Here is a 27,010-nt window from a genome sequence, read left to right as displayed (position 1 = left end):
AAAAGTGCAAGAGTGTAGCCCATCCCTGAAAGCACACAGTGACATGGATGAAGGCAGACAGATCGGGACAGGCATTAATAGACAGTGCAGTTGAGCTGTGTTTTTCCATCAAGGGAAATATAAGAGTTAAAGGTGAAGTGTGCAATTCCTGCACTCGAGGCACCAAGCAAAATTTCACAAAAATAAAATAAAAAATATATATCTTTTCAAAAACAATTTTAAATACTCTCCCCACTAAAAATATCTGTAAAGAAAGATACATTTAGAAGCAAAATTATGTAAGAAAACTTTTGTCCACAATTTTGAGAGCATAATTTACACTAAATTTTATCTCAAGTGTGGCTATGAGTTTAAGTACTCAGCTGCACTGTCATATATTTAGATATGTATTTGAGGGAAAGAGAGACAGAGGCTGAAGCAGAGACAGATTGCAGGGCAAGAGACAGACGGGCAGGCAGGCAGACAGTCCATTCCCCCATTACCTACAACTGTAGAGTCAGTATCTGGGGTGCCTTCAGTCAACACCACAGGAAAGACAGGAGGAGAAGAGGGGAGACAGGTGAGAGCAAGTCAGAGAAGACAAAGAAGAAATGAAGCAGTTAAGAGAGAAACAGATTGAGTTAAAGACACCACAAAGCATCAGGAAACAATGAGACAGAAAAGTATTATTAGAAGGAAAGAGAACAACAGGGTGGAGCACAGACAAGAACACCCAATGATTCTGCTCTCAGATTCACTAACAGCCCACAGCGACAGAATACAGAGCGACACGACTTTCTTGCTGACCTTCATTCGCAAAATGTGGCGACTCCACGGCATACACCTCTCCTGCGCCGACCTGTGTGCGAGCTGCTAGGTAGAACTTGAACCGGGTGAAGCGGTTAGGCAGATTCATAACGAACTCCTGTAACATTGGCTGGAAAACTCTGGACCTTCTTCTCTCCCATCTGCGTCCCGTTCACTAGAGTAGAACAGGATGAACAAACACTTTTTTAAAAAATGATAACAAAAATCTGGGCAAAAGTTGTGTAGTGTATTCCAGCCTTAAGATAAACTAGGCATGAAACTTTTTGCATTCTAAATGTGTATTTACTCATTTTTGAGGCTTCCTATGATGTAAGGTGAGCTCACCTGTGTGGTATTGGAGTGTGTATCCAATCAGGATGCCGTTTGGCTCCAGTGGCTTGTCCCACTTCAGGTGAACCACATCTGTGTGCCTCTGAATCCTAAAGTACTTTGGAGCCCCTGGCTCTATGAAAGGAATATGAAAGCCATTCGTATTCTGCTTTTTTGTTACTGACATCACATATTTGATGTCTCCTCATAGCTAAATCTACACCACTAAAGCAGAGCATGGTGAATCCTACCTCCCTCCTTGGTGTAAAACTCCACAGTGTTGCTTTGTGGTCCCTCATATTCTCTATTAGCCACCACCATGTACATCTTATATTTGCTGTATGGAAAAAGCTCTGTCAGGATGCCAGAGGGATGTTCGGCAGTGGTGAAGAAACCTTTATGCAACTTTGTCTTATTCACTTTCAGGCCCTTTATAAGGCTGGCCTCCCGCCAGTAGTACAACTGAGAATATGATAAAAGAGATGTGACTTAGCAATATATATATATAATTTATATATTTAAACATTTTTCCATATTTATCCTTTAAATATACATCCTTTAAAGTCTACTTTAATATTTATGTATATACTGTATATAAAATATATTTATTTAACTTTTTTTGTGTGTGTGTGTGTGTGTGTGTGTATATATATATTTATAAAACGGTTAGTTCCTGTCCTTGATTCTGATTGGTCAATAGCTGTGTTTTATTCACAGTAAAACATGGCTATGACCGCTTCACTCAACGGTTCTGTGTATCACTACACAACACCCTTAGCAACCACTCTTAGCAACGTAAACTGTTCTCAATTAATACTGTTCATTGAAGCTTACTGTATTATGTAGAAGAGTATTGTGAGAAAGAGTTTATTACCTGCATTCAGATTTAGCATTTTCCTTCAGGTCAGTCCTATGTTCATAATAAAAAATCTGTTTAAATGTCCGATGTATCATCTTGTCCTTTTAACAGTTAAGGGGTTTTCCCATGACTGACAGCGCTAGTCAAAGCATTTGTCAGTTGCATCTTGTTCCGTTTTCAAAACAGTTCAGTCTTTTCAATGTAAAAGTCTTTGCTACTGACTGACACACTCATAAAGACAGTCTTTGCTGCCATCTAATGGCGTAATAATGTAACTTCTGTTGCTGTTCACGGTCAAGGGACTATTTTTTCCGGCGGAAGGAAGGCTTTTAGAAAAAGTTTACTTCATGAAAGTTGCATTGATACATATTTTTGGCTTTAATATTTGTACTGTGTGGTAACCGTTTTATAAATGCAATAAGGTCCTCTAGGCTAGTGCGGTATCGTGAATAAGTCACGGCTGAAGGGACCCTTCAGCAGTGACTTATTCACGATACAGCACAGCCTCGAGTACCTTATTGCTTACACACACACACACATATATATATATATATATATATATATATATATATATAGACAGATAGATATACAGATAGACAGATAGATAGATAGATAGATAGATAGATAGATAAAATGAATATTTTAACACATTTTTCCATATGTGTGGTTTGAATTGGTTGTGGAAAATCTGGAGATCTGCATGAAAACATTTTTAATTTTAACATAAAATTATGCACAAATATGTGCAAATGCATGGTTAGTGAAGGAGATCCTGTATGTTTTTGTGTCATGCAGATGTGTGGTCACTCACCTTGTACTCTTTAAACTCTCCATTCACAGTGCTGGGGTCCACAGACACCCAGTGAACATTAACTTTAGTGCTGTTGATCTTCGACACCCTGAGTTCTGTTGGTGCAGCAGACGGTTCTGATGGGAGAAATAGTATTAGTAAAAGATCCACCACTCTGAATGACTATAAAAGTGTCATTAAATATGAAATGTTAGAACTTACTGTCTTCCCCAGAATAACCAATGACTATGTTTGACTCTGGGCTATGTCCAAAGTCATTAACGGCCTGTATTTTGATCTCGTACGGGACATAGGTGTCTGTATCAGGGATAATGTGCTTTGCTCTGGTTGTAGTTATGTTATTCCACTCTTCCTCTGTGTCTTTTCTTCTCCAAGAGACCACATATCGCAGGTTTGGCCCATTCCTTTCTGTGTTGCGAAGGGCCTGTAACATGTACAGATACATTAGTTTACTAAGAGTCACATCTGTCCCCTTTTTCAAGGTATTTCAAAACCCAATTCATTTACCTGCCATGTGATCTCCATGTTGTTCTTCTTGCTTCCCCAGCCTTTAAGACCACCTGGGATAACATCAGGAGCTGAAACAAATCATTATATGTTAGTATGTCTCAACTTATCATTTTAATATAATACTAATCAGCTAAAACGTCTATGGCTGCATAAAAAGCACAAATGTACACAAATGTTTTGAACAAATTCTCCTATCAGGGCGATATAACTGATCACTTACGGGCTCCGCTGGTCTGATAGCGTGCAGAGGGGTGGCTGGGTTGACTCTGGCCCACGGCATTGATTGAAATCACTCTGAACTGGTAGTTGACAAAGGGTGACAGCTGCAGGTTAACTGAGTTTAGGTTGCCATCATATATAGACAGGTTCTGCCACTTCCCCGGCTCCCACCTGTCCTCTTCAAACTGGACGAGGAAATCTGTAGTAATGCAAGGAAACAGAGTGGGATGATTACAATATCTGTAAAAACTGAGTTTAAATTCCTTATATTAGTCATTAAAAAGGAAGAGGTAGATATATCAGTCCTGCACAGAGAGGGAAACTCAAGTCTGAGTATTTTAATGGTAGACTAAAAACAGCAATTATATTAAAGATAACATTATATTTTGATTCAGGTAGAACTCATATACTTAAGGCTGAGAGTCAATACAGAATCTATACACTTGTAGATGGCATCATGGCGACTTTGCAACCATGTCTCTAGATTTAGAGATTTTCAAAAAAGCACCTAGCAACAAATCTAGTGACTTTTTGGATCACACTCCTCATACTCGTTATATCATACTCACTATATCATACTCATTTCGTTGTCTGACAGAAAATATGTAAATGAGAACAGAGTTATTGGACATTTGGCTATATATTGTATTAACATACAGTATGTGGACATGGATTAGAAGAGAAAACAGATGTAAAGTGCTGACATTAGGCAGAATAAAAATATAACACAATTACGTCACAAATATGCTAATTGCATGCCGTCATCTAGTGACATTTTGTGACTTTTTGAGCAGGTTTTAGCTTTGTTCCTTTGAAAATAGTTGGCAACACTGATTATGAAAAAAATCTTTAATCATTTACTCAGAAGTTTGCAATGGAAACACCATAACAGCACAAATTTTAAATGCTTATTTTAATAGGTCATATTTGCGTGACTTGTGTTTTTTTTTTTTAAAGAAGTAAGTAAACACAAGAGCACCATTAAAAGCAGTGAAAGAGGTGATGACTAACTTAATTAATTTAACTTTAAAAGCCTTTAAAGACGTAAGACTTAATCTGAACTTTGAACTTACGTGTAACAGGACTGTTATTTTCATTCCCAGGCACCCAGGTGAGTCTGACACTACGTGCTGAAGGGTCCGAGAGCTCAAGATCCTGAGGAGGGTCGGGTCGACCTGGAAGAGAACAGTATACTAAATTAGCCATGTTAACTTACAACAGCACTAATTATTCTCAGAGGTTAAAAAACAGATTGATTGTTAGAGGCTTTAATTGGACATTAGAAATAACTGTCCTAGATATGTTACCTGCAGAGGCACTACGATTTGAGGCAGAAGAGATGTCATCCTCTATGAGGTAAAGGTCAAAGGTCAGAGGTCAAGGGTTAGTGTGACTATTAGTAGATATATAAAATAAGAAACAATAGCTAACGAAGGAGGCACAACAGTAGTAATCTTCAAGCAAACTATTAAGAAAACATGCTTTATTTTCCATAACAGGAAATGTGGAGTTATTTTAAGAGGGACAGATCTATAAGTAAAAAAAAAAAAAAATTTAGGGAAGTTTAATATCCTCTGGATATGTGACATGTGACTGTTCCACATGCCCATATCCACTTAGTATTTATTATGAAGTAAGTTACTAGCCATTAGCAACATGAGAAAAGTGCATAAAAAAGGACCTACAGTTATTGTAAGGTGTGTGTGAAAGTGTGTGTACCTATAACTGTAAGGCGAGCTGAGGCAGAGTCCTCATCTATCTCAGTTTTGGCAATGCATGTGTAGGTTCCTCCATCTTCTGGATTGACATTGTGAATAGTCAAGGAGTCATCCTCCTTTTTCAACCGACCACTAAAACATACAGGAATTTGATGTCAGTACCGTTCAAAAGTTTTGGGATAGTAAAATATATATGTATATAATAAAAAAAAAAAAATTATATATATATATATATATATATATATATATATAAAATAAATGCTGTTCTTTTAAACAATCCATTCATCAAAGAATACTGAAAAAAATTCAACATCGGTAATAATAAGAAATGTTTCAGCAGCAATCAGCATAGAATGATTTCTAAAGGATCATGTGACACTGAAGACTGAAATAATGGCTGCTGAAAATTCAGCTTTGACATCAAAGGAATAAATTACATTTTAAAATACATTAAAATTATTATTATTATTTTTTTGATTAAATAAATGAAGCCTTGGTGAGCATAAAAGCCTTCTTTCTGCTAAAAGTAAATTTGGTATATAAGGGTGAAAAATAGTGTATAAATGTAATGTTATGCGACATTACATCCAGCTGAAGCTGAGAGGTTTGTCATCTTTCAGCCATGTGACCGGGGCATAAAGGGAAGGATCATGTTTAACTCGACAGTCAAAGCGAACCGTGCTCCCTCTGGGTTGTGTGACATGCTCGGGGGCCCGCACTATTCTTGTGGGCTCTGAAATGAAGCGCAACACAGAGTAAATGAAGGCATTCACGGGTTCACACATGGGCAGTAATGTAATGTGTTTTCTTGATTAAAATGTCACGGTTTGTTTGCGAATGTACAAGTTTGACTTAACGATTAATGCTTCCGATCTCACCTTTGACCTCCAGGCGCACCTGATTCTCCATCTTGCCCAGGATGTTGCTGGCGACGCAGGTGTAGGTGCCTTGGTCTTCTGGCCGGGCTTGCTTGATCTCCAATGTACCATTGTGGTACAGCTTGTACTGACCACCATCCAGACCACTGCCTAGGCCATTCTTAAACCTGAACACACATGTATATTAGATTTTTTTAATCAAATTTTTATTCTAATACACTACCGTAAGATTTTTTTTTTTTTAAAAATGAATACTTTTATTCAGCAAGGATGCATTAAATTAATAAAAAGTGACAGTAAAAACAATTATAATGTTACAAAAGATTTCAAATAAACGCTGTTCTGTTGAACATGTCAGTTTCCACAAAAACATTAAGCAGCAACATTTTAACATTGATAATATTAAGAAATGTTTCTTGAGCACCAAATCAGCATATTAGAATGATTTCTGAAGGATCATGTGACACTGAAGACTGGAGTAATGTTGCTGAATATTCCAGGAATTACATTTTAAAATATATGAAAATAAAAAAAAACTGTTATTTTAAATTGTAATAATATTTCACAATATTATTTTTTCACTGTATTTTTGATCACATAAATGTAGCCTTGGTAAGCAAGAGACTTCTTTCAAAATCATTTAAAAAAATCTTACCGACCCCAAACTTTTGAACGGTAGTGTATCTGACAAACAATCAAATGTAAGCTCACCAGCGCAGTACAGGGAACGGTGAGCCAAAAAAAGGGCAGTCGAGGAAGGTCCTGTTGTTTTCAATTACTTTGATCAGCTGGTTCTTTGGTCCTAGCATTCGCGGTGCCATGTCTGGGAAGAAAACAACACTTACATTTCACAATCTGTGCATTATGTGCCATCTTTGAACATTTTGAACAATTGACTCCATTGTTTTTACCCAGGATGCTGACAAAAGCATTGGCCAGTAGGTAACCGTGCTCATTGGAGGCGTTACACTGGTACACCGCGCTGCTGCCGATCTGGACCGAATGGAACATGATGGTGTCACCAAGAACTTGCTGGTTTGGGTTTGGTAGTGAAGCTGTTACACAAAGAGCAGAAAAAAGTATGCATTACTGCTTTGTGGATTATGATTCCAACTGTTAAAACAAGAAAAACAGTTGACTCACTTTCAATAGGTTCCCCATTCACCAGCCATTGGATAGTGGGTTTAGGGTTCCCATTGGCACGACACACCAACCGTCCATTCTCATCAGGGGCAAGCACCAAATTGGTGGGCTTATCTAGCCAATAGGGTGCAGCTTTTCAGGGCAATAAAAAAATTGTAGAAGTCAGATAAAAGAAAGAGCATATATGTCATGAACAAGAAGCATCAGTTGCTTTTTCTCTATAAGGCCCACCTTTGACCTGGACTTCAACGGAATGGCGAATGCTGCCGATCTTGTTGCTGGCCATGCAGATGTAGCCACCAGAGTCTTCTTCGGACACATCGAGGATGCGTAAAGTTTTATTGAAGTTCTCAAGCTTGACTTTTTTTGCTGGCAGGTCTCCTCCTCTTTTGAACCAATTAATGGTAGGAGTTGGGCTGGGGAAAGAATTGATGAAAAAGAACAGGACATTACTTAAAGGGTTAGTTCACCCAAAAATGAAAATTCTGTCATTTATTAGTCACCCTCATGCCGTTCCACACCCGTAAGACCTTCATTCATCTTTGGAACACAAATTAAGATATTTTTGTTGAAATCCGATGGCTCAGTGAGGCCTGCATAGCCAGCAATGACATTTCCTCCCTCAAGATCCATTAATGTATTAAAAACCTATTTAAATCAGTTCATGTGAGTACAGTGGTTCAATATTAATATTATAAAGCGATGAGAATATTTTTGGTGCGCCAAAAAAAACAAAATAACGACTTATATAGTGATGGGCGATTTCAAAACACTGCTTCAGGAAGCTTCGTGACTTTGGCGCTCCGAACCGCTGATTCGACACGCTGATTCATAACGCTCCGAAGCTTCCTGAAGCAGTGTTTTGAAATCGCCCATCACTATATAAGTCGTTATTTTGTTTTTTTGGCGCACCAAAAATATTCTTGTCGCTTTATAATATTAATATTGAACCACTGTACTCACATGAACTGATTTAGATGTGTTTTTAGTACATTAATGGACCTTGAGAGAGGAAATGTCATTGCTGGCTATGGAGGCCTCACTGAGCCATTGGATTTCAACAAAAATATCTTAATTTGTGTTCCGAAGATTAACGAAGGTCTTACGGGTGTGAAACGGCATGAGGGTGAGTAATTAATGACAGAATTTTCATTTTTGGGTGATCTAACCCTTTAATTGTAATTGAGAAATCTAAGAACATACTAATATTGAAGTATTTGTGCTTTTAGTAACTGAATATGTTGTACACACCAGTATTGTTATTTTTAACTAAAACTAAAACTATTAGAAAAACTTTTCAGCAGTCGTAATAAAGCTGAAATAAAATAAAATATGAATGTTAGAACCTAAAAAAACTTAAATGAAAATTTGACATTTTACCTTGGCAACTAACTGAAATAAGTTTGAGTTGAAACACTAAAATTACTAAAACTGAAATATACAGTTGCAAGAAAAAGTATGTTGAACCACTTGCAGAATCTGTGAAAATGTGCAAAATTTTAACAAAATAAGAGAGATTATACAAAATGCATGTTATTTTTTATTTAGTACTGTCCTGAGTAAGATATTTTACATAAAAGATGTTTACATATAATCCATAAGACAAAAAAATAGCTGAATTCATTAAAATGACCCAGTTCAAAAGTTTGTGAACCATTGATTCTTAATACTGTGTGTGGTTACCTGGATGATCTACGACTGTTTTTTTGTTGTGTGATGGTTGTTCATGAGTCCCTTGTTTATTCTGAGCAGTTAAACTGAGCTCTGTTCTTCAGAAAAATTCTCCAGGTCCCAAAAATTCTTCAGTTTTCCACCATCTTTTGCATATTTGAACCCTTTACAACAATGACTGAATGACTTTGAGATCCATCTTTTCACATGGAGGACAACTGAGGGACTCAAACACAACTATTAAAAAAGGTTCAAACATTCACTGATGCTTCAGAAGGAAACACGATGCATTAAGAGTCGGGGGTGAAAACTTTTGAACAGGATGAAGAGGTCCAAATTTTTCTTATTTCGCTTGAATATCATTGTTTTTTCATTTAGTACTGCCCTTCGGAAGCAACAGAAAATACTTGCATGTTTCCCAGAAGACAAATTAAATACAATTTACCTTGATCTTCAAATTCCAAATGTTTTCACCCCCCATCTATTAAAGCATCATGTTTCCTTCTGGAGCATCAGTGAATGTTTGAATCTTTTTTAAAAGTTGTGTTTGAGTCCCTCAGTTGTCCTCAGTTGTGTGAAAAGACGTATCTCAAAATCATTCAGTCACTGCTGTAAAGGGTTCAAATATGCAAAAAATGCTGGAAAACTGAAGAATCTGCAGGACCTGGAGATTTTTTCTGAAGAACAGAGCTCAGTTTAACTGCTCAGGACAAACAAGGGACTCATGAACAACCATCACAAAACAAACAAACAGTCGTAGATCATCCAGGTAACCACACACAGTATTAAGAATCAATGGTTCACATACTTATGAATGGGGTTATTTTAATAAATTCAGCTATTTTTTTTGTCTTGTGGATTATATGTAAACATCTTTTATGTAAAATATCTTACTCAGGACAGTACTAAATAAAAAATAACATGCATTTTGTATTATCTCCCTTATTTTGTTAAAATTATTAACATTTTCACAGATTCTGCAAGTGGTTCACATACTTTTTCTTGCAGCTGTAAATAAATTACAGCTAAACAGAAATCTACTTCTAAATAAATAAAAGCTACTTCTAAATATTAAGAAATACTATACCATCATATAAATAATACTAAAATAACACCGGTATACACTCACACTCCAGCTGCTATACACTCCAGAAGAAGCTGTTCCCCTCGGAGCACCATCTTGGAGCTGGACAAGCCCTTCGGAGACAGAAAGGTAGGCTGGGTTTCTGGTACATTACGTGCTGTGGAAAAGAAGGAGAAACTTGTTAACATGCACAAAAAAGAGACAGGGGATTGAGTTAAAGGGTTAGTTCACCCAAAAATGAAAATAATGTCATTTATTACTCACCCTCATGTCGTTCTACACCCGTAAGACCTTCATTCATCTTCGCAACACAAATTAAGATATTTTTGATTAAATCCGATGGCTCAGTGAGGCCTGCATTTAAAGCAATGACATTTCCTCTCTCAGGATCCATAAAGGTACTAAAAACATAAACAGTTCAATATAGTAATGGGCCGATTTTAAAACACTGCTTCAGAGCTTTACGAATCGAATCAGTGACTTGGATCTACTATCAAACGGCTAAACTGCTGAAATCACGTGACTTTGGTGCTCCGAGTCATTGATTCGATTCGCAAAGCTCTGAAGCAGTGTTTAGAAATCGGCCCATCACTATACAGGTGCTGGTCATATAATTAGAATATCATCAAAAAGTTGATTTATTTCAGTAATTCCATTCAAAAAGTGAAACTTGTATATTATATTCATTCATTACACACAGACTGATATATTTTAAATGTTTATTTCTTCTAATTTTGTTGATTATAACTGACAACTAAGGAAAATCCCAAATTCAGTATCTCAGAAAATTAGAATATTACTTAAGACCAATACAAAGAAAGGATTTTTAGAAATCTTGGCCAACTGAAAAGTATGAACATGAAAAGTATGAGCATGTACAGCACTCAATACTTAGTTGGGGCTCCTTTTGCCTGAATTACTGAAGCAATGCGGCGTGGCATGGAGTCGATCAGTCTGTGGCACTACTCAGGTGTTATAAGAGCCCAGGTTGCTCTGATAGTGGCCTTCAGCTCTTCTGCATTGTTGGGTCTGGCATATCGCATCTTCCTCTTCACAATACCCCATAGATTTTCTATGGGGTTAAGGTCAGGCGAGTTTGCTGGCCAATTAAGAACAGGGATACCATGGTCCTTAAACCAGGTACTGGTAGCTTTGGCACTGTGCCAAGTCCTGTTGGAAAATGAAATCTGCATCTCCATAAAGTTGGTCAGCAGCAGGAAGCATGAAGTGCTCTAAAACTTCCTGGTATATGGCTGCATTGACCTTGGACCTCAGAAAACACAGTGGACCAACACCAGCAGATGACATGGCACCCCAAACCATCACTGACTGTGGAAACTTTACACTGGACCTCAAGCAACGTGGATTCTGTGCCTCTCCTCTCTTCCTCCAGACTCTGGGACCCTGATTTCCAAAGGAAATGCAAAATTTACTTTCATCAGAGAACATAACTTTGGACCACTCAGCAGCAGTCCAGTCCTTTTTGTCTTTAGCCCAGGCGAGACGCTTCTGACGCTGTCTGTTGTTCAAGAGTGGCTTGACACAAGGAATGCGACAGCTGAAACCCATGTCTTGCATACGTCTGTGCATAGTGGTTCTTGAAGCACTGACTCCAGCTGCAGTCCACTCTTTGTGAATCTCCCCCACATTTTTGAATGGGTTTTGTTTCACAATCCTCTCCAGGGTGCGGTTATCCCTATTGCTTGTACACTTTTTTCTACCACATCTTTTCCTTCCCTTCGCCTCTCTATTAATGTGCTTGGACGCAGAGCTCTGTGAACAGCCAGCCTCTTTTGCAATGACCTTTTGTGTCTTGCCCTCCTTGTGCAAGGTGTCAATGGTCGTCTTTTGGACAACTGTCAAGTCAGCAGTCTTCCCCATGATTGTGTAGCCTACAGAACTAGACTGAGAGACCATTTAAAGGCCTTTGCAGGTGTTTTGAGTTAATTAGTTGATTAGAGTGTGGCACCAGGTGGCTTCAATATTGAACCTTTTCACAATATTCTAATTTTCTGAGATACTGAATTTGGGATTTTCCTTAGTTGTAAGTTATAATCATCAAAATTAAAAGAAATAAACATTTGAATTATATAAGTCTGTGTGTAATGAATGAATATAATATACAAGTTTCACTTTTTGAATGGAATTAGTGAAATAAATCAACTTTTTATGATATTCTAATTATATGACCAGCACCTGTATTGTTGAAAAGTCATTTTGTTTTTTTGGGGCACAAAAATATTCTCGTTGCTTTATAATATTAAGGTAGAACTACTGAACTCGCATGAACTGTTTTAAATATGTTTTTAGTACCTTTATGGATCTTGAGAGAGGAAATGTCATTGCTGTGAATGCAGGCCTCACTGAGCCATCAGATTTAATCAAAAACATCTTAATTTGTGTTCCGAAGATGAATGAAGGCCTTACGGGTGTGGAACGACATGAGAGTGAGTGATAAATTACATTATTTTCATTTTTGGGTGAACTAACCCTTTAAGAGCAATTTCACACAATTATTATAATCTAAAATATAATGTTGACTGTTATGGATTAATGTTAGATTCAGCTTGCAAATGAACAATAAACTCTTTCATTAATACTTTGTTTTAATTAAACATTAGTAATGTGTTGGTAAGATAGAAGCCTGTTTCCACACATTAAGTAAGTAAAAAATATAAAGGTAATTTTGAGATAAATGTTAAACTAAGAAATTAAGTCACATTGTGAGATATACAGTCACAGTTGTGGGAAACAAAGTCAGAATTAGCTTTTTTATTTATTTATTTATTTATTTATTTTACTCTGAGGTGGAAACAGGGTTCGGATACTTACGGTACATGTATCATATGAAGAAAATGTTACATCTTCATACAGGAAATACATTTTTTTTATCAGTTATATTTTTATTTTTAAACTTTAAAGAATTCAGCCAAAACAAACTGTCACATTATCAGCATAAGAGTATGCATAAGCACAAAGGTTACAAAAAATGTATATATATATATATATATATATATATATATATATTATAAAATTTCACAAAACTTAAAAAAAGTTATTAGGCAATTATTATTAGGTATTAGGCAATGTTATTACTGTTTTAAAAACAGTTGTGCTGCTTACATTTTTGTGGAAACCGTGATAATTTGATAATTAAGGATACTTTGATAAATACAAAGTTCAAAAGCACAGCATTTATTTGTAATACAAATATTTTGTTAACTTCATAAATGTCTTTACTGTCACTTTTGATCAATTGAATGCATCCTTGCTGAATAAAAGTATTAATTTCTTTTAAAAAAAACTTTCTGACCCCAAACTTTTGAAAGTTATATCTTATTTCAAACAAATATAAAAAAAGGCATCACAATACACTGTTGTTGTTGTACCATCATTTCTGTAAAATAATTTGAAATCTTTATGCAAAAACAACATAAGCATGAAAGAAGAATCAAGAGCTGTGACGACAGACAGATGGTTAGTTGTGGACATAAAACCCTGGTTATGTGAAGACACGGACAATCTTCTCCCTGAGGAAGACTTGATGAGCATGGCAGTATTAGTCTCTATTGTAATGTATATCTAGCAGTAAGATTAGCTCTCAGCTATTAGCATTGCAAACAGTGCTCTTGGAGAGGGAGTGACAACAGCCATTGTTGGTGACATTAAGTAGGAGGACTGGGAGATTAGACTATGAAGCTGCCAGGAACACATGTTTCACGCCACTGTCACGTGTGTGTGTGGTGACAGCGGTGCCAGTTCTCTGTCAGTGCGACCCCACAATGCCCTGGTATAGACTATACGTTTGAGACAAGAACCAAGATAGCTTTATAAGCTTGTGTCTGTCAGTGAACCGTAGTCCTGACAATATCGGCATAATGGATTTATGGTGAATCTCAAAAAGCCTCAATCAATCAGTTAAAAAAAAAAAAAAAAAAACAGTATTTTAAATGTCTATAAAAATATATTTCATATATTATATAAAATATATTTTATAATAAAATGTATAAATGTTATATATATTTAGTCCTCAATTTTTTTTTAATTCTTTAAAATTCATTCATTCAAAAAACTGAAAGATTATGAATATTTAATTTAAAAAACAAAACAAAATATTATTTAAATGAATATTAAATATTAAAGTATGTATACATCATAGTAGTTAATAAAAAAAATTAAAAAATCTCATCATAATACAATGAGAATCATTCTGTAAAAACATTTTAAAAATATATAACAATTTTTCCCCCCAATTTATGAAACAAATGTTAAAAAAAGAACATCCAGAATTTGGGAGAATAATGGAATAATAATAATAATATATTAATAATATATATTGATTTTGGGGTGGAATAGGATCTATGGCTTGTTTTTGACAGGATTTGCGATTTACCCATTTTCTTCATATATTCAGTACCACCCTTAGGCCATATCCTTGGAAACATATGTGAGGATTTGCACATGGTTATCATTGGATTAATGTTGCTGAAATATTAATGAGCACCTCTTGCCTCTTGCCTAATCTCCTTACTTCCATATCCAGATCTCCATAATGAGCAACATGATTAGGATAATTAAAGCAATTACCAGAGAAATTGGAATACTGGTCCTTCAAAATATGACAGAATAGCTGACCCCAAAAACGGCTTAGACTGATGTATTAAAAAACTAAGTAACCTAAGCACAGAGTGGTAAGTTCTACGGTCAATAAGTATTACGTGGAACATTCTTCTTTACATTGTGTATTTAAGTAACAGGCACACTATCTCTGCATTTCCTCTGCTGTATGTGGTTAGAAACAGCAGTGCTAACTCAGTTAGTGTTCTTTTACAGAAGCACACAGAAAACAGGCTAGCTGTGTGGAACTCACCACCATACAGATCAGTGGAGTTGAGAAAGGTGTCATTATAAGGTTCCTCTGCGAATAAAGTTGCAGTTTAATCAACACACAGTCAAATACAGAGGAAAAAAATACACTTAATTGCAACTGGCAAGAACAGAACAATACTAAATCAAATGGAAGATGTATAATCCCTTTAAAATCCTACTGAAACTGTGATAGTTATCAATGAAGGCAATCCAAATAAAAAGAAAAGACAACTATCACAGATAAATGTCCATTGAGATGCAATACTACCTCCTCACCACTAGATGGACCACAATATTCACCATAGACATCAGCACAGCAACATATCAGAGTAACATTATCAAATTAAAGACACATAATCCTGAATCATCAGACATTTCTACTCACTTGTTTGCACTTTAAGGGTGTAGGGGTTCTTCTGCTGAATGGTGTGTGTGAACTCGAAGCGAGCGTTACAGCTGTAGTCAGTGTTAGCATCTTTAGCCAGAACATTGGAGAAGAACAAGTCACCATTCAGGCCCATTGACACCCTCTTGTCCTGTGCTATGGGCATAATGGCTGTGGAGAGAGGAAAAAAAGAGAAGAGAATCAAGACTCATTTGTTCAACTTAATTTGATGTGCAATAGCCGACAGGCAACAGAAGAAATGATGCTCAAGAGGAGCGTGAGGATCACAGGCATGATTATCTTCTTCTGCCCTGAAACATCACAAGGCTCAGCAAATGTGTCACTCAAGGGAAAAGAGCAGTGTGGAGGAGTGCGAGATGAAGACAAGACGTTCTGCACTAATCAACATTGAGTCTGGATTTAATGATGATTTCTAAATAGTGTAGTGATCACATGAAATTCTAGTGATGGATATTATCTTATGTGCAAAGTAGTTTGACTGTATCTTAAAGGTGAAGTGGGTATTGCATGATCTATCAGTACCAGATGATATTAGAGATGTTTCTAATGTATAGTATCAGTTGTAATTGTATATTTAATTATGCATGCTCATTTCCCGTATTTTTACATTTAGATTACATTTGCTGTCATCTAACACTCATTTAAAGTTAATCTAATAATTAACACAAATTACTTAAAAACAATGCAATATTTAATTACTGTTAAATGTAATCTTTAACAAATCTGAAGAATGAATATCCATTTTAATACTGTACATTATAATATTGTTTTCAGTGTTTTATTTGTAATATATTTAGACAAAACAAAATTTTATCATCATCATTTATACATCATCATCTTTTATAGGTTATCCACGTACTATTATTGGCCACAATTTTAATATTGGCTCATCCATCAACATTTTTTTTTTATGTGGCAGAAATGAGCTTCAATACAACATAGAAACACTGGTTTAACCAATAGTGTTAGTTTGAGGCAAGATTATTTGTTTGACCATTGAAAATAGAGTGTTCAACAAAGTTCTTTATCGAATTGAGTATACTATACTCAACACTATGAAAGTATGGAAATTCGATCTGGAAGTTACTATCTATAAGATCTGTATGTTTAATCCTTCTCATTTTCACTGATAATTTCAAAAGAGCAGTTTACCACTGTACAAATGATGACAAACCCAGTCAAAACTTGTGATAAATGCATTACAGCATATGTGTCTATGTTGCTTGATTCTAGGTCTGTTGAAATGTTTCAGTGCCATGCTTGTTTCTGCTCTCTCAGCTTTTTGTCAGGTAGTGCAGATTTGCATACATGCATTAGCTCAGCACTAATGCAGTAACGGACACTGCTGTGCAGAGGACACAGACTGAGCGAGAGAGAGAGAGAGAGAGAGTAAAAGGAAGTGAGAGGGAGGTTTGAGGAAGATGCAAAACAGAGCGTGAAGGTGAAGACTGAATGACAAGGTGATGGAGAGGAGTAAGGTTAAGATATGAGATACAATCAACTGCAGGAAGTGATGAACAACACTCACAGCTGTCCATCCAGAAGGTTTCAGGAGGGGGGAGACCAGGAGGAGGGTTGCAGGGCAGGACAAGTGATGCCCCCTCACGCACAACCACTGGCTCCAGAACCTCTTTCGGCCACAGCGGAGACTCTGAGCAATGGAGACAAGTTCAACAGATCAGGGAATGTAACACAATGACATCACTCTATTGCAAATGGTGTGCATATTATTTTTAAAGGGATAGTTCACCCAAAAATGTTGTCACCCTCATGTTGTTTCAAACCTGTTTCTTCCTTATCTTTTTAGCTTTTTCCTTACAATGAAAGGGGATGCTGTCGAGCTCCAAAGAATTATAATAAAGCACCATAAATGTTTAAATAATAGTAGTCCGTACACTGTCTGAAAAAATCTGCAAGAATTGTACCTTTAGAGCACAACAGCTAAGGGATAACGTTGTACCTTATTTACCTCTAAATATTCTACAAATTAGTACATATTACAACTCTAACATACTAATATGAACATTTTAGTGGTAGATAAGGTACAAAGTTGACTCTTTAACAGGGTACTGCCCCAGTGAAAAGCCGTTGTATCCCTTAAGGTAAAATTTGTGCACATTTTTTTTCTGACAGTGTATGACTCCATATGACAACATATCACAATTTTTCTGAAAGCATACAATAATTTGGCATGAGGAAGAAAGCAGAATGTCGGACTAATTATTCAAATGACGGCATTTTTGATATCAAAGATTCACTGGTTGCTGTGTGTTTTGTTACCAATTGCATTGTGCAAAATTAGAATATGCTGAAACAGATCAAATATGAAAGCTAAGGCTGAGGGGAAGATTATCGGTCTGTTCCTAAGTCAATGCTATGAATGACTTCAGAAGACTTATAGCATCATGTGAACATTTTCTAAGACAAAATCATCTACTTTTGTGTTCCACATAATGTTCTACAAATGTCATTAACCTTTTACTATTGTAATTTTTAATACAAATGCATTTGTATGTTTTAAAGTAGCAGAACTATAGAACTACAATATACACAATCCCACATGCCATCTCATATATTGTCATTTTTGTCAATGCCATAAAGCTGCTTTAAAAGTATACTGTATACTTACATAAAGACTATTGTAACACACAACCAAAATAAAAGACATACGGGTTTGAAACAACTTGATGGTGACTGATATGATGGTGAATGATGACAGAATTTACAATCCCTTTACAGTCAGTGCAATATGAGCATGCTTTGTACAGTACATGCTGTGCTTTGACATTACAGTTAACCAGCCCTCACTTGACACTCGAAGCAGGATTTTGTTGGAAATCGCTGTGCCAAAGTCATTGGCGGCGTAGCATTGGTACTCTCCTTCATAATCTTCAGGTTTCCCGCTGCTTCTGATCTCCAGAGTTCCAGAACGACTCCGCATGGTCACCCGCGGGTCCTTCCCCACGTTAAAGAACTTTCCATTCCGCCGCCACTGAAACCTGCAGAGACCGGTCACAAACAGGATTTTAGCCAACTTCACGCTGCTTATATAATAGGTCCATTGTTGGAGCTTTTTAATAAGGGGATTTACAAACACATCAAACCGACAACAAGAAGAACATGAATAGCAAACCAAACCAAAGTTGACAAGAAATGGATTCATGGATGAATTCACTCTATTTTCTAAATTCATGTTATTGATCTCATTGTGAACAATTCATTGGTGCATATGATTCTTTTTAATTTGTAATTTTAATAAAAATGTCATACTCGATCTTCCAGTGAACAGACAGACTTCTCGTTTCATCCTCATAAACCTGCTCTTTCTTCGTATTCAGATCTGCATCCATCCAATCAACAGCCAATTTATAGAACTAAGTCTTCGCCCTACTTTTTTTTCCCCCGTTTAACTTGGATGTACGTCACAATATGGAAAAAAAGATCTTCCGTTTTAACTGCGACTTTGAAAACAGTAGGATTGCGTGCCTGGAGTTGACCGGGTGCCATTATTCTAACCTACTGAATATTCTGTGAGCGTGAACACTAAACTGAGCGTATTATTAGACCACAATGGTTTTGCGGACCAAGCTGAGTGGAAGGTATTGTAAAGCCCAACAGACCACCAAACAAAAACAGGCCATGTGAATGGCCACACTGTGTTGAGCTGGTCAGGCCTGCTTTTCACAAACAAGCACAAGGGACCGGAGCCAGAGTGAGCGCCCCTGCATATCTGATGGCATGAGAAGGGTACAAGCGGGAGGGAGGGTGGACAAAACTGGCATTGCCACTGTCAGGTTGGGGCATTGGGTGTCACTCTCACAAAAATGTGCTGGTCTTTGTCATGTCGAGACTAATGGCCGTCGGGTTTAATTAGAGGGCGACAGAAGAGGAAGAATGAGAGAGAGAAGGACAGGATGAAGTTAGGTGGAAATGTACATATATACTGTACAGTAAGTGGTTGCTGACAAACTGGAAATGTAGAAATGGTGAGAGATGGAGACAAAAAGACAGAGAGGACAAAACGGCACAAAGAAAAAAAGGTTTCATCCATTCTCACGTTGGCACTGGGTTCCCCTTGGCCTCGCATTCAATGATGATGTTATCTCTGGGGTCCACAATGTAGTCCTTTAGTGACTGCTTCACAATGGTGGGGGGCTGTTTCACTGTGGAGGGAGGGACAGAGACAGTGAGTCTTATCTCAACAGCACTGTGGAAGAACACTCAACTCAATCTCATGTATACATATGCAAGCGTTGTATTTCTTGCTGCTGTCTACAAACTAAACAAAAGGTTGTTCTATTCACTTAGTAACAAAATATAGACAATTAGTATAGAAAGACAATGTTTTTATAGAAAAACATCACTTATTCATTTTTCATTACATACAAATTCCCTGCCACTTGTGTGTTCGTTTACTTAATATACAGGCTTATTTGATTATGCTATCAGCTAGCCATCATGCTAACCAGCTTTGTTTATCACGTTACCATGTTTAAAACCAATTTACCCCCAAAATAAATGCAAAATGTGTTAAAAATTGTGTAGAATCAGTCTGTGCCTCGCAAAAAGGTGTAAGAATTGCAGGATGCAGCTACAAACAACATTCAGTGGACACAATATCGCTTCAGCTAGTAGCTACTATGCTACATAATACAAATTTCGTCAATGGACTATAGAGTGCAACAGTCAGGTTCTAGAAGTAAAAAACATTCACTTTCTCCATAGCGGAACTGATTATTAAACTTATGAACCTTTAAAGACATCCTGTAAGCTATAAGGTTGTTAATCGATGGCAGGCCTATATGCTTTTGTTGATGTCATCAGCCTGCATTATTTCAACTTATTTTTAAAAAACTGTTTTTAACTGCAGAATTCCTGTGGAAAACTACATTACCTATGATTCTGGAAAGAAATCTCCACCAATTTAGGGTCTGCCCACTCTTAAGAAGCACTGCAAATGACACAGGCTGTGTCTGAAATCGCATACTTTCTTGGTACTTATTTTGAACAAGTAATTAATTTGCCATCGCTAAGAAAATATGTTCTAGATAGTATGAATGTGTGTAGTATGAATGTAATCCAGATGTACTACATTCGCCATGTTGTCATTATCATGTGACCTACCAGTATGTGTACTGTATATTGTCAGTTATGTCACTTCACTGCCATTCACTAATCCTCTCCCATGGCCACATGGGATAGTAAAGTGTCCATCGTATGCACACTGCAGAATCTTGCCGGAAGTAGTAGGTCATCCGGGTACTTTTTGCCTACTCTTCAGACATACTTCTTACTACATACTATTTTTCGCAAACTATATAGTAGGGAAGTATGCAATTTTGGATGCAGCCATAGAGTCAGTTTCCCTATGCTCTCAAACTACTTGTATGTTTGAAATATTTGTATGTACTGAATATGTATATTTTGTTTCTATATACATAATCAACATATTTAAATCAATAGTTTTAAATTTCCAGAGTTTTTATCTTGATTGTCACTCACAATGCTTCTGGGGGTTAGAGTTCTTTCCCTAAAGCCGTCAAGTCTTGTACTTTGTCTTGTTGCCTAAATTTTAAATACTTTTTTGTTTCAAATCAAAGTTTGTAATGTTTTGATTCACCTCAAAGCTGGATGGTTTGGTTCATGACCTATAGCTCTTTCACAATAATTTTTAAAAAATACTTATGGGCAAAATACTTCCGAAACAAAGGCAGTTGAAAAGTGGGCAGGCACTGTTGCACTCTATTGCATTACACCACATTGTACCTATTAGTCTCTGTGTTCACTGTATTAATCGTGATACACGATTAGCCACAAGATTCCTGCTCTACTTCTAGCTGGCTGAGTTGGCTGAACTGTGGGTATTCTGGCACAGCTAACAAACCCCTGAAGTAATCCTTCCTCTCAAAGACATGGCCTGCCAAACAGACACGCTCTTGGGCTTACATTAGAATATTAATCAGCTTTAATAAGTAATAGACTTTATAATTTATCAGGAGTAACACAGTGAACTTATGCGAATGCTCTCGAGACGGTGTTTGAGGGTCTTTTCAATGTTTTTTGTGGACTATATTTGCTCTAATTGTAAGAGATTAGGCAATGTCCAACAGCAATAATTCTATACTTTAGATTTCTGATGAGATAAGTTTTGTTGTAAGCTATATTAAAACCAGCTGCTGATTTAATGAACAAGTTAATCTGTGTTAATGAAGCACTTACACTCTTGCTGGATCTTTGCTGTTAGTTCCAAGGAGGGGCGGACGGAGAGAAAAACAGATTAATTGTGGGAATAGTTAAAAGAGAGAGTGAGGAGACATGGGAGATGTTAAATAATGACTGTAGAGATGACAACAATTAAAACATTTAATACAGTTCTAAAACAAACATATTTATTTTAGTTAATGGCTGCTAAACTGCAAACTGAATTGCTACAGTTATTATACACACAACACTATGTCTACTTATTAAACATACTGTAGTAATACCAAAACAAAAAAAGCAACCAAACAAATGAACCTACCTGTTAATGGGCGCCCGATGAATGAAGCGGAGAGAAAATAGCAAAAAAAAAAAAAGGAAAGGCATATTAATAAGACTATTCTGTAAAAAAAAAAAAAAAAAAAAAACTACATCATACCAAAAATACATCACTGTCACATTAGCAAATCATAATCAGTGCATTTGTCCTCCCCATATGGCAGCATATTTAATCTTGACTGTCTTTCTTTGTCAATCGGTTAAAGCGACAGGCCCTGCGGGGGGTTCGCTCACATTCAATAATAACCACAATCACTATGATGTATGTTATCAGAAGAGTCAAGAATTGCTTTTGCGATTGTGCTTTGCTAATTAAAGGAATATGACCTTCATCCTCAGGTTATAATACCAGAAATCATCCATGTGTCTGTGGTGTTTTTCATTGGATAGCGACAGGTGCATCTCTGGCTCTGTGCCATTCATCATCTGACATCAATCATAGCTCATAAGCAAGGTCACGGGGGATGGGACGTCATGAGCAACATATGTGTTAGTGTGTGTGAGCGCATGTGTAAGGTCAGCTGGGAGCTGATGACAACCCTCGTCAATAGAAATCACATTTGGGGAGGGGGGATATTAGGAGTGAAGGAACATTAGGGAAATAATGGAGAGATGCTAAAAGTTACATCTCAAGTTCAATTCAGCTTTTAGATCAGGGGTTTTCTAAAGGGTGCACCAAATCAGATTTCTGAAGGATCATGTGACACTGAAGACTGGAGTAATGCCTGCTGAAAATTCAGTTTTGCCGTCACAGGAGTAAATTGTATTTTAAAATCTATTAAAGTAGAAAACAGTCATTTTAAACTGGAATCATTTCACAATAGTTTTTGTATTACTGTATTTTTGATCAAATAAATGCAGACTTTTTTTTGAGAATAAGAGACTTCTTTAAAAAAAACATTAAATAATCCAACTGAATCCAAACCTTTGAACAGTAATGAATTTGTATTTTAAGCATCATAAAGTATATCAATCATTAATATGGTATTATAAACTCAATTTCATCTTATATGTATATAAATATATGTAACTGCTATGTCTCTTTATCCAAACTGGGTCTTGGTTTGAAAATGATCTCCCCTACTTATGATGGTGCGTGTAATATGGAGTATAAGCAGTACAAATGAAGACACAACACAGCCACTAATAGCGTGATCAGATGCTTGTCATTTCCCAGTAGCCCCTGCTGCTGCATACATTCAGAGAGGTCAAGAGGTCAGAGGGGCATTATGAAGTGCTCAGAGACAGGATCAGTGCTCCAATCTTCTCTATCTACACAGATCAATAGAGTTTCACACAGACAGGGCCAGAGCCTGTAGTGAAAGCTGGAGAAAGAGGGGGGGAAGAGTAGATGCGAAAGACAGAATGCGAGAAAAAGGCAAAATGAGAGAAAGAGAAAGGAAAGCGAATGATGGTGCCTTGGGAATACAGGCGGAGAAGGGGAGCTGGGAAGGTGCTGACAGCCCCTGGTCAGACTGAATCTCCCTCTATTGTTGAAGCTGGTGAGCATTGAGCGCCGCTGGGGTTGTCTCGCTCTGTATGAGCTTTCAAATCATTTTTCATATGAGTTAAAGCCAAACCTGGACTGCTATTATTAGAAGGAAACTGAAAAAAAATGAAGGGGTAAAACAGACGCGGTAAGACAACAGAAGGCGGAGTGGATTTATTGGTTTCTTTGTTGCAGATGCAGTGCGGATATAATGGATTTTCCTCATTTGTTATGTTTTTAAATGGTATGACTATGATATAGACCAGTGTCTCACAGGATGGTAGTAGAAGTGTGCAAAACTAGTAAAAACAGTATTATAACAATCATATTTTGCGCAATCAATTATTGTGAAACAGCACTGATGTCCAATGTAAAATCTGGATCCTGAAGCAAAACTAGTTGAGAGCCACCATTACAATTTAGTGTAGTGCTGTGTTTTTGTCTCAGAAAATATCCTAATAATATTATATAGTCAGGTTCTGAAAGCTTGTTTCTTGCATAAAAATATATGGAAAAGTTGTAAATGGATGTCGCGTCCATTATTTAATGCATAACAGCAGAACAATGACACCATTAAGCCACAAAGAGAGGTTTAAAACCCTCATCAAAAACACACTTAGTGCAGAGTATATAATTTATGTTGCGAGTTGAAGTGGCACACTGTGCAGGTCTAAATATGCGTGTGTTCGTATATGATGGGGATGGGACTGCATGTGATTCTCTGTCCCTATATAGAGAACATGATTCCACCAAATACAACACGTTACTGAATCAACATCTTTGTTGATCCTGGAACAACATTCCAATCAACCAATCAGATTTGAGGGACAAGTTTATAGTTTTATGTCAAGTTTAGGCTTACAACCAGGGTTAGGTGCTTCTATATCAGTTATCATTTTCCTCTGATTTTAGGGATAAGTTATGGGTAGGATTAGGTTTAGGGGTAGGACAAAGGATGTTGTTCCAGCATCAACCAAATATGTTGATCCATATATATTTAATTTATGATTTGGATAATGACTTACGGTCCAGTGGGACTTCAATTGGAGCCGCTTCCTTTGACAGCATCAAGATTATTGACAACACAGCCAGTGCCGCCCACCGCCCCTGCGTCCACATCTCTCTCCTCCGATTGGCTGACCCGTCCCGTCCCAGCTCCCTACTGATTTAGTTGCACACTTTTAGCTGCGTTGTATGATCTGTGAAAAGAAAAACTGCTTGTTAAGGAACTTCACTGAATAATCATTTTGAAAATTACTGTGACATTTAGGATGTGCCACTGGCCTTCCAAAAAACCTACAAAAAAAGACTTCTCATAGAGGCTTATTTATTCAGATTTTACAGGGAACGCTAAAATACACAGTTGTGAGTGTGTACTGCAGGCGTGGGCTGTGTATGCGTGGAGGTTTTCAGCTGGCCTACATTTACACTAGCATTCCCTGGAGCCGATGGCCCTCTTACAGATGAAAGCAGCATCGGTGCATCACACCTACACAACACCATACAAACCTCCAAATCAGGAAGAAAATGATTTTGCTGGTCAATCCCCTTGACAGGGGCACCGAACCCCAAGATGGAGGACAAGGCTAAAATACAAACCACTGAGGTCTGATAGCAGACGTTTACTCCTCCGGCTTTAGCTGTATGCTCTGGCAGCTCTGTGTCTCTGCACTGGTACATCTGTCAAATCCTGCCTTCATAAACCTGACAGTCTCTCCAGACTTTCCTCTGCACTCTCTCTCTCTCTCGCCTTGAATAACACACACAGTCTGGAGGTCAGTGACAAACCCTTCCCTGCAGATACCATCTACTTGGAAGAGTTTATCTTAGCGCCATTATGCAAACGAGCAGTCGTGGCCGTATAATTCACATGTCTCGGGTGGTCTGGGTATCGAGACCCTTTATTATATGCAAAAAATGCAATTTCAGGAACATGATCGGTGGTTGGAGCATGCCTTATACCTCGCCGCCTCCTTTCTCTCTTCGCTCTACTGAACACAATGAGCCTGGAACAATATTCCAGCATTCTGCTCTTATGGTTTGTTGTTTGATTAATCAGATATTACAAACTGTACGTTCTCTGTCAGTTCAAAGTGTGAAATGAACTAAACAGATGGAAAATGAGAATTGGATCAAGTGCAACATTTTTTCAACACACTGATGTGATCATTATCAAATATCTGCACACAAACCATCTGCTGCATGAATTCAAAGTACCTCATCTGCCCCAAGGGATGATAACACATGCATCCGCTTCATGTCACTCAGTCAAGAAGGGCTAAAACTGATTGTACTGTAACATTAAATACTAGATGTGTGAATAAGTGTTGGGGAAACTACTTTTTAAAGGGATAGTTCACTCAAAAATGAAAATTACCCCTTGATTTACTTATCCTCAAGCCATCCTAGGTGTATATGACTATCTTCTTTCAGACAAACACGATCTGAGATATATTTCAAAATATCCTGGCTCCTCCAAGCTTTATAATGGTAGTGTATGGGGGGTGAGATTTTGAAGCCATAAAAAATGTATCCACCCATCAAAAAAATAATCCATACGGCTCCAGGGAGTTAATAAAGGCCTTCTGAAGTGAAGCGATGGGTTTTTGTAAGAAAAATATCCATATTTAAAACTTTATTAACTATAATAACTAGCTTCCGGCAGACGGCCATACGCACCGATTTGCAGCAGAAGAGTAACCCCTGACCCGACATATGACGCAATGACAAAAGGCGGAAGCACAGAGGATAGGGCAAAACAAAACACCGGTCATGAATTAGAAGTCTAAAATGAGATATTTTAAAGAGAAATGTCGGAGGATTTCGATATTAGAGTTTGTTGCCCAGCCCTATTTGTTGAAACCGTGAGAGACGTCTAAGCTTACAATATTCCTACATCCTACGTCATACATCGCGTCAGGGGTTACTTATTTGGCGCAAGTCGACTTGCGCATACGTACAGTCATATGCCGGAAGCTATTTATTTTAGTTAATAAAGTTTTAAATATGGATATTTTTCTTACAAAAACCCATAGTTTATTAACCCCCTGGAGCCGTATGGATTATTTTTATGATGGATGGATGGATGCATTTTTTGGGCTTCAAAATCTCACTCCCCCTTCACAACAATAAAACTTGAAAGAGCCAGGATATTTAAGAATATGTCCGATTGTGTTCATCTGAAAGAAGATAGTCTTATACATCTATGGCTTGAGGGTTAGTAAATCGTTTTCATTTTTGGGTGAACTATCCCTTTAATTGTAGATTTTTTTCTAACAATACTCAAAGTTATTAGGAGCATTGCTACTTTTAACTATTCCACACTTACTGTTTGTGAATGTGAAGAGACAAATAATTGAGAGTACACAAAAAAATAGAAATATCCAGGGAATTTGTCTCAAAAACGTCCTTCATCTTGACCATCATACCCGTCATAACTGAGTCCAGGTGGTTAGAAAGAGAGACAGTCTGAGGCCTGGAGAGAAGATGGGCTTAAGCCAGAAAAAATCTGCCAGAGAGGTCACTGTCAGCCCAGGGACCCCAGTATCCTTTTATTTCTCGTTCAAACTCTTTCAAAGAGCCAAAACTCTTTGGCTGCCGGGAATCCTATAAGCACAATTACAGGAACCTGCGCAATCTTTCACCACTTTGGTGTCAAGGTAAAAGTGACTTGCCATAATAGGTCTGATACATATACACG

General features: G+C 37.2%; 1 protein-coding gene across 1 annotated transcript in view; it reads right to left on the bottom strand.

Moving 5' to 3' along the window:
- nfasca (neurofascin homolog (chicken) a) overlaps positions 1-27,010 on the bottom strand; it is a 68,287-nt gene that overhangs the window by 21,987 nt on the left and 19,290 nt on the right. Inside the window, 25 exon segments of the mRNA XM_051913296.1 lie at positions 483-512; positions 787-904; positions 906-961; positions 1,132-1,251; positions 1,368-1,578; positions 2,787-2,902; positions 2,988-3,210; positions 3,294-3,364; positions 3,517-3,714; positions 4,589-4,690; positions 4,823-4,864; positions 5,235-5,365; positions 5,819-5,966; positions 6,112-6,278; positions 6,823-6,934; positions 7,023-7,166; positions 7,255-7,386; positions 7,486-7,670; positions 10,055-10,166; positions 14,880-14,927; positions 15,264-15,434; positions 16,813-16,935; positions 18,093-18,283; positions 19,342-19,447; positions 24,336-24,509. Of these exon segments, the coding sequence (XP_051769256.1) occupies positions 483-512; positions 787-904; positions 906-961; positions 1,132-1,251; positions 1,368-1,578; positions 2,787-2,902; positions 2,988-3,210; positions 3,294-3,364; positions 3,517-3,714; positions 4,589-4,690; positions 4,823-4,864; positions 5,235-5,365; positions 5,819-5,966; positions 6,112-6,278; positions 6,823-6,934; positions 7,023-7,166; positions 7,255-7,386; positions 7,486-7,670; positions 10,055-10,166; positions 14,880-14,927; positions 15,264-15,434; positions 16,813-16,935; positions 18,093-18,283; positions 19,342-19,447; positions 24,336-24,429 (3,151 nt within the window). The 5' untranslated portion in view covers positions 24,430-24,509.

The sequence above is a fragment of the Ctenopharyngodon idella genome, chromosome 11 (genome assembly GCF_019924925.1).
Source record: "Ctenopharyngodon idella isolate HZGC_01 chromosome 11, HZGC01, whole genome shotgun sequence".
Taxonomy (NCBI): Eukaryota; Metazoa; Chordata; class Actinopteri; order Cypriniformes; family Xenocyprididae; genus Ctenopharyngodon; species Ctenopharyngodon idella.
Note: the sequence above shows the minus strand (reverse complement) of the source record. Positions and strands in the feature narration are given on the sequence as shown.